General features: G+C 34.7%; 2 protein-coding genes across 2 annotated transcripts in view; both read left to right on the forward strand.

The window, feature by feature from the left end:
* Positions 1-279: 279 nt before the first annotated feature.
* On the forward strand, positions 280-3,173 carry LOC100181652 (rab-like protein 3). The gene is made up of 7 exons (XM_002126436.5): positions 280-487; positions 669-760; positions 1,181-1,336; positions 1,807-1,951; positions 2,178-2,249; positions 2,569-2,727; positions 2,833-3,173. The coding sequence occupies exons 1-6, from the start codon at positions 341-343 to the stop codon at positions 2,722-2,724; spliced, it is 768 nt and encodes a 255-aa protein (XP_002126472.1). The 5' UTR covers positions 280-340; the 3' UTR covers positions 2,725-2,727; positions 2,833-3,173.
* Positions 3,174-3,846: 673 nt separating this feature from the next.
* LOC100184028 (myotubularin-related protein 10) overlaps positions 3,847-8,698 on the forward strand; it is a 10,117-nt gene continuing 5,265 nt past the window's right edge. The window contains exons 1-11 of the mRNA XM_009862976.3: positions 3,847-3,969; positions 4,415-4,522; positions 4,843-4,953; positions 5,221-5,290; positions 5,640-5,776; positions 6,167-6,257; positions 6,483-6,600; positions 7,191-7,278; positions 7,593-7,732; positions 8,040-8,122; positions 8,497-8,646. Coding sequence (XP_009861278.1) covers positions 3,916-3,969; positions 4,415-4,522; positions 4,843-4,953; positions 5,221-5,290; positions 5,640-5,776; positions 6,167-6,257; positions 6,483-6,600; positions 7,191-7,278; positions 7,593-7,732; positions 8,040-8,122; positions 8,497-8,646 — 1,150 coding nt within the window. The 5' untranslated portion in view covers positions 3,847-3,915. The remainder of the gene's footprint in view (positions 3,970-4,414; positions 4,523-4,842; positions 4,954-5,220; positions 5,291-5,639; positions 5,777-6,166; positions 6,258-6,482; positions 6,601-7,190; positions 7,279-7,592; positions 7,733-8,039; positions 8,123-8,496; positions 8,647-8,698) is intronic.

Raw genomic sequence — 8,698 nt, forward strand, 5'->3', positions numbered from 1 at the left:
CGCTTATGAGGCACCATGTATGTTACTTTGTGTGTGAGGATGTATGTACTCTATATATGTATGGTTAATATCTTTGGGTAAGGTTCTATAGTAAGGCAAACCAATTGATCTGGAATTTAGACAAGAGTTTGCTCATTACCTAAGTAGAATATAAAACGATTTTTTCTCTGCAAAATAAACCGTTTCGGAAAATCGCACCCGAAAAATGTATCAGAGTATAATAATATAACGTCTTTATGTTGGATACGGTTGAGTAGGTATTAAATGCCACGTGACTTTGGTAAAATGTAAACAAAGTTTGTAAAAAAATGTTTTGATTAAAATATTCAGTTTTTAAAGAATGTCGAATGTAGAAAAGGATTTAAAAGTTAAAGTATTAGTCTTGGGGAATTCCGGGGTGGGGAAATCTTCGTTCACGCATCTATTATGTCATAATCAAGCAAATAAAAACCCAGGTTATACAATCGGATGTACAATTGATATTAAAGTAAGTGTAATGAATGTATGTAACTTATTTATCCCCACATGGCGGGACAACGACAGTCGGTATACCACGTGTGTTCTGTTTCATACACCTCGTGCCCGCTTACAAGTTACCACGTATGTAACTTTGTGGGTGATTATTTTCTATGGCTGACAATTTATATTTATTCATATTTTACTCCCAGCTCCACGAATACAAACCAGGGACGTCGGAAGAGAAAACTTTCTGCATCGAGATTTGGGACATTGGTGCTTCTAATAGCCATGCAAGTAGCAGGTAATCTGGCAGCAGTGAAGAATCTTCCGGTACATAGCAGAATAGGCTGGTGGAAAGTGTTAGTGGTTGGTGGTTAGGGGGTTAGGTGTTGATGGTTAGGGGGTTAGTGGTTATATGGGTTAGTAGTTAGCATATAAGTTGGGGGTGAAGACTCTTTACTAGCACCGGTAATCTTTTCTTCATAACATTCGTTTTCCCACTACGTAGCTGTTCCTTTGTTTAAATATATAAACCCATAGAAACTAATGTTTCTTAAAAACAACGGCATTTCCGCTTATTTCTAAATTTGGGAATGTGTTTAGGCTGCAGGCATTGATAATATTCAAATAAGTTGTGCAAAACAATGATTTACACATAAAAATTAGTTTTACTAGATTTTTAATAAAATTTATAGCCAACTATTACCCCTCCAACCCTCAGGTTCATATTTTACAACAACATAAACGGGATCATTCTAGTACATGACCTCACCAACTCCAAGTCCTTACATAACCTCCCTATTTGGTTAAACAATGTATTGAAGTATGATTCAACTGGTGGACTTACATCGGTTAAAGTTAGTTCACAAAACACAAGGTAAGTCTTGGATTCACGGGCGTTGAAAAAGATTTAGACCACAGTTGGCTCATTACCCTAACATTCAGCGTGCTACAACTCGTTGGTGACCACTGGGTAGGAGCAATATTAGTTGTGTCTTGCCCAAGGACACATACGCCCATGATATATCAAGCATATCCCATGGTGTGCCATACTCACAATGTAAGTGCCAAACCACTGACCCTCAGTGCCTGATCAGCCCAAATATATTAACCCTTTAACCGCCGTATTTTTTTCAAAATTTTTAACTTTTGACCAGGTCTCATCTAATTGGATTTTGTAACTAAACTATAGTAGGTAGAGATGAAGTTAGAGTGATCTACCGTCAAAGTGCCTGATCATCCTAAATAAATTAACCCTGCTATAAATTGACAAAAGATCTCAATCAGACTGTCAACATATGGGACAGCAATAGGTTACCATGGTGGCTCAACCATACTTACATATAGTGCAGGAGATGATTCAGCCCAATGTTCCATTCCTTTACTTATGGTTGGTACAAAGTTAGACTTGGTGGGCGATAACAGAAGAAGTGAGGTTTCAGCGCGTAGCAAACAAACTGCTGTGGATCTGGCTTGTAGTGAAATACAACTGGTGAGTGATTTGTATGTAATTGTTGTTGTGATATGGGTTAATGTGTATCTTCTGTCTGGTTGTGTGGCACAGTGATTAGATGTGATGTTTGCGTGTAATTGTTAATAATGTGAACAGTTCTTACTTTCCTATTCAACTGTTGTCCCTATTGACTGTTGCCCTCACGGTGTAACTTATACAATAAGATGAATTGCATTGCATTAGTTGCTTTAATTTCATTCACCAGGACAACATAGAGACAAAGTATATTGCTGCTGGTTCGGGGAATGCAGTTAAACTCAGCAGGTTCTTTGACAAGGTTGGTTATGTGTGTTGTGGTGTAGTGGTTAGTATGGCTGGCTTAAGGCTATATGATTTCAAGGCTTGACCCTGCTACCATTGTGGGTGTACCTTTGAGCAAGACACAACAGCAATTGCTCTAACCCAGTGGTCACTAATGGGTTGTCCAAATTATCAGTCACATTAAAAAATCTTGCACCAAGTTACATACGTGGTAACTCGTAAGCGGGCACGAGGTGTATGAAACAGAAACACCCTTGTTATAACGACTGTCGTTGCCCCACCACATGAGGGTAAATAGGTTACATTCGTTCATTCTTTACCCACAATGCCACCAGGCGATTGCTCATGCGCTACAACGACGAACAACGACGTCTATGACAGGACAATCACCTCTGATCGACCGACGGGGTTCAATTGGAAGTTTGGAACGAAGAAGAAGCAACCTGGGTGCTTCGTTTAATAGAAGGATGAAGACGGGACACCAGGATTGATGGGTTGGTGTTTAATATGTATTAGTTGCAATCTGGGTTTCTCTTTTATAGTTGCCACCATGCTCACAGTCAAGTTACTGTAGTGAAACAACTTTTCTTTAATTACAGGTATACATGAAATTATCCAAGGACAATTCATCAAACCTCTAATATATAAGAAGATCTTGTATTACAACAATGGCCATCAGCTCTTGCTCATAACTTGTTGGATTTGTTATTGTACAAAGTTATATAGTAGAGTAGAGGAAGATGGGACACCTTTTCATTCTATTTTCACGCCCCATATGGTAGTAAACAAAGAACATTCAAAGAAATATGAAAAAATATGTTTGAATATTATGTGCTAAAGGTGTTCTGTCTTCTCCCACTCTATTATATTGAACCTTTGGTGCAATTCAATGTGACAATAAAGTATTTTGATACTCTAAATCTTACAAGAGTAACAATGTTATAGTACCCTAATACATTGTAAGAGTGCTTGCTTCTAATAAGATGGTACTGAATTCTAGGCTCAATGGTACTCCCACTGTAGGTGTATAGATCATTGTGCAAAAAAACTAAGTATTTTATGCTAAAAATATCAGATATATAAAAGTAAGTTTTAAGTAAGAAAAATTAAAAAAAATTATTTAAAAAGTTTTATAAAAACATTGTTTAAAAATTCGTTATTAATTTACTGAGCTTATACTTTTAACCGAATATTTGTTTTTTTAAATCCCCCAACAAAATAAAAAATATTAGAAACCGGTTTTATTGTATTTCTATGGGTAATATATAAACAAAAATTCTCCAATTTCGGAAATTTGTTTTTTTAGGAACTCTTTTAAGAAAATAATTACAATGATTAATTTTAATATAAATTTTAGACTAATTACTGTAGTCGTTTAGTTATAGCTTTAATAAACGCATATGCAAACAGAGTGATTAATATCTTAGTTTTTTTTTTAAGCCCCGGTTTATTAATGTATACTTTAAACGCAACTAATATGAATTTATCATTTATGTAAAAGGGCTGTATCAATTTAAGTAATTAAATTTAGACCCCCTGGTTTACAGGTTTTTTTTACCCCCCCCCCGTTCGTATTTTATTACTTACATATTTTTAACCACGTATTTATTCTAAATATGCAGAATATTTATTTATATTGTGACGTATGATGAAACGACAAACGACGTGATTGTGACGTAGTAATGGCTGAGAGTGGATTTAAATCTTACGTTGACATAGCTGAGAAAGAACACAAAGTAAGATTGGTGTGATTAATAACGTGAAGAATCCCCCCCCCCTACATTATCCGCTAACTGTTTACGGATATAAACCCTAACCCCCTACTACTAGCCCCCTGTAACCCTTACCCCTTAAAACTAGCCCCCTATAGCCTTTAACTAATAACCCTACCCACTTTTAACACTTTCCGTTAGCATTCGTAATGTTTTTGTAACTAATATGTGTTCATGAATTTATTAAGTATAAGCTATTATATGTATGTAACTCAGTATCTGTGTAGGACCCACATAATATAAAACCTCAAATGCAACCTCTACCTCATTGCATATTTTTTATTTTTTTTCGTATATCGCATCATGATGGCATTGCATGGTATTTTAATGTTAGTAGCCGTTTACACTATTACTAAAATATATCTTCTTCCATTCGTAAAATCTTAATTGAAATCGTTGCTTCTCGCAGCGAAATGAGAAACTGACGGAAGCTTACAAAAAAGTTTACAAACAGCCGCAACAAGAACTGGAAGGACATTTGCTACCAGGGGAGATTGCTATCGCACATTCTAAAAAAGTAAGTGATGTTGTTGGTGGACGTGATCAATGCATTGTAAAATCCATTGATCATTCAAGGTTTGTCCTAATTGTCAGCCATAAATAAAAATGAAAAAATCCCCAAAAATCGATCACCCACAAAGTAACATACATGGTAACTCGTAAGCTGGCACGAGGTGTATAAAACAGAACTCCCTTGTTATAACGACTGTCGTGGCCCCGCCATGCGAGAATAAATAAGTTTTTATCTACTTATTTTAAGTGACTTTGTTTCCATAATCAACGAAAAACCAACCCATTTCCCATACTACTCAAATCATTATACCAATATATTCCCAGGTGATCAAATACAGCGCACACGATGATCCTTCCAAAGGAATCTCCGGAACTTTGGTTTGCACAAACTTTCGTGTTACATTCATAACTACAGAGAAGCCAAAATATGATCTGGTTCGTGATTTGGTTTATTTTAATTGTTTAAATGTTTGTAGCGTTTGACAATTTATTAAGTTCCTGTTTGGGTAATAATGGGACAACTCTGACCTACATTCATAGCTTGCCTGCCATGATTCATAGAATGATTAGGACTTCACTTATACAGAATAGAAGCCCTTTAAAAATGCTGTAGAGTTAAGCAACTATAAACACAATTAAGTTTAAGATTTATTTGGTTCCAAATGTCCCAAATGTTAATTAACTATATTCCTTTTATTACAGGTTGAAATAAACAACTCATTGTTGGCTCCTCAAGACATCTTGCTTAACAATGTGGAGCATGTGTATGTAGGTGAGTTGTAATTTACACCAAGGCCCACCATCATAGGCACCAAACCTGGGGTGGCAGGTTGGGCAGACCCAAATTTTCTACACTGCATTAATCAGTAAAGATTACAACCAATAAGTTAGCTTTGTTTCATAGAATTGTGTCTAACTATCCCTGCCTCCTCTGTTTTTATAAAAGCGTAGGATTTTATTTGAATAAAAGAAGAAGCTTCTAATTATTAGTGAAATGCTGTTTGGTACACTATCAGTTGTAGTTTGTTTGCTATGTATTTAGTTTCATTTAGTGTATTCTGTTACAGTGATTACTCTTTCGTTTATTTCTACAAATTTTTGATAATTTTTATTTGTTTTAGAATATCGAAACAAGCGAAAAAAGTTGACCCCTGGTTCCAAGGTTAAAGATGGGATAGAAAGGTTGGAGTTGCATTGCAAGGATTTCAGGATCGTTGCTTTCAACTTTAAACTTACAATAAAAGGGGAAGAAAAGACGGTAAGTTGGGGCAGCTTGTTTACTGAATTTGAACAAAAGTATTTGCGATTGTTGTATATGAAGGCTAAAAAACCTTGGCTTAGTTTATCATTCACTCAATTTAACCACAGCCAGCTTTGATTAATGTTATTACGAAGTTGAAAATTTATTTTTTAAATAAAGTGTTTAAATTGAATAATGTTACTGTATCACATTTCATTATTAAGTTTAAATTCCCCAGACTGTACATTTTAAGATTCAATCGGGCTTTGCATTTTCTTTTGTTAAAATTTTTTTAAAGGTTTAAAGTTCTTTCAAATAATAATAACATACCTACAATGAAAGATGTTGTCTCCAAAATGGGAGGAATTTTGGTTTAAAAATTTGCAGCAAAGTATTTTTTCTTTCCAGATAATTAAAGCGATACTTCATCACGCTTACCCTGCCAATGTAACCTTGTTGTTCGCATTTGATTTCCAACATAATCAAGATGTTAATGCAAGTAAGTTGTTTGATGCAACTATATACTCCTTATTATGTAGGGGGTCTAGAGGGTATTACCCTGGGTTTTGGGGTAAAGTCCTACATACAGGCTTTACAAGTTACAACCAATCTATTTTAACTATAACCTCAACACAACCGCAAAAAAATGTAAGTGGTACTGAGTAGTATGAATAATAGACATCATATATATATATATGTCGAATAATAGAAATCATATAAACAGTTATTTCAACCCCATTATATCGGAACCATCGTGATTGGATGGAATCGTTGAAGCGTTGCAACAACGACCAATCATGGAGAGTCTCGTCTATCAACGAAAACTTCACCGTTTCACCAACGTAAGTGAATAATTAGTTAATTGATTGGTTTTTATAAGCGTTGGATAAGCACACTTAACCCATAGATATAATTACTTAGTTAGTCGTTTTGTTAATTGATAATAATTTTTAGTAATTTATAGTTGATATTATTATGGTGGTATATATGAAAAATAGGTGTTACACAAATACAACTTACAATTATAAAATTATTTCTATCCAATGAAGAATTGACTAAACAGATTAATCATCTGGGTTTATTAATTGGTAATGGTTTATAATGTTGTAAAATAGTTTATAATTAGCCAATTAATCCTTAGAAGAATGGTGCAACCAATTCACTATTATTGTTTTGTTGACACTTTGAATAAATACTGAAGTGTTGGACAAATACAACTTAACTTATACAAACACTTGTGAAAATTGGTGCAACCAATTCAAGGGATTGTTTTTTCAACACTTTAAAACTAGCTGTCAAAAATACTGAAGTGTCGGTCAAATACAACTTAGCACCATTTTATAATAACTTTAAGTAGACTACCAATATAGGCCTTCTATTATAGTCTATGATGTCATAGTGGTTTAAATGATGTCATACTCTATACTTACAGCATGGGAGCATACATGGTGGTACCTAAGAGCTTAACAGACAATGACTTATCGAACATTGTACATCAATATATGAACGACAGAATCCCGGTGAGTTTTCAATGTTTAATATTCATCTTGCGGAAATATGCGGAAAATATAGTTTGACCTATATTCTGCTAATCGCCCCTTAACTTGGGCAAGACACTTAACTACAATTGCTTCAAACCAGTGATCACTTAACTATCGGCCATACAAAAAAAGCAATCACCCCAAAATTACATACCGGTATCTAGCTTAGTTAAAAGTATCCTTTAAGACAAGACGTACAAGAACCTAACCATGAGCCTGGGTGCCAAACTTGTTTAGTTTAGTTTTCACCCTCATGGATCATTATTACACTATAACCCCCACCCAACCCACAGCAATGGTGTTGGTCATTCGTGAATGGATGTTCCATTGTGAGGTCATCAGAACTGAGGTCAGAGTCGGAGGTCGGGGGTCAAATGGAGGTCAAGTTTCATGCAGCCATCCAATCAACGGGATCGGAATCTCGCAATATCAGGTTTTATATGTTTTCTATGATTTTTAAGTGTTTTCCATGATAAAATAGTTTTGTTCGTGTTTCTACAATATAAAATATGTTTTAATGCATTTTTCATGGTTAAATGTGTTTTCTGTAACTTAAAAACTTAAACTATGTTTTCTATGATTTTAACGAATATTATATTTTGTTATATGTTTTCTATGATTTTAATACTATAAAAGAGTAAAATTTTAATTCAAAACTACGATCTACAAATTGATTATCTTTTCGTAATTACAAATTATATTATTCAAAGTAAATGTTATTAATCGTTTATTTCTTACAGAGTGATTGACCTCAGCAAGCAGTGTCCGAACCCGATACAAATCCAACAAAGTTTCATCAAGTTGCGGAACCTTTGCATGCCAGGTAATAACTTTACTTATAATGTGTTGTATTTTCCTTGTATTTCAAACACCAACGTTCCTACACCAATAAAACACAGGGGAGGCAGGGATAGTTGGACACACAATCCTGTGAAACAAATCCAACTTATTGGTTGTAATGTTTAGTGATTAATGCAGTGTAGAAAATTCCGGGGTTGGCCTGCCTACCCTGCCACCCCAGGTTTGGTGCCTCTGCTAATGTTTGTACAAGTACTGGTAATACCATTTCAGTATATGTTATTATTATAGATATAGAGGGTACTTAATATAATAAAAAAAATACATAGGTATGTTATATTAGATACATCCATATTTTAAAAAATATTGGGACCAATCTAAAGTATATTTTATATTCAGCGTCTGAATCTGAGTACTGGGAGTCGGATGGACATTGGTTTTCCCTTGTACACAACTCGAAGTGGTTACACCATGTTAACACAATGTTATCGGTGGCTAATGATGTTTGTATGTGGATGAATGTTAAGGAACATCATGTTGTAGTGAAAGGTGAGGATGGGGGGAAGATGTAAGATAAAGTTAAAAGACTGTTGGCATAATG

The sequence above is a fragment of the Ciona intestinalis genome, unplaced genomic scaffold (assembly GCF_000224145.3).
Source record: "Ciona intestinalis unplaced genomic scaffold, KH HT000074.2, whole genome shotgun sequence".
In the NCBI taxonomy this organism is placed as follows: Eukaryota; Metazoa; Chordata; class Ascidiacea; order Phlebobranchia; family Cionidae; genus Ciona; species Ciona intestinalis.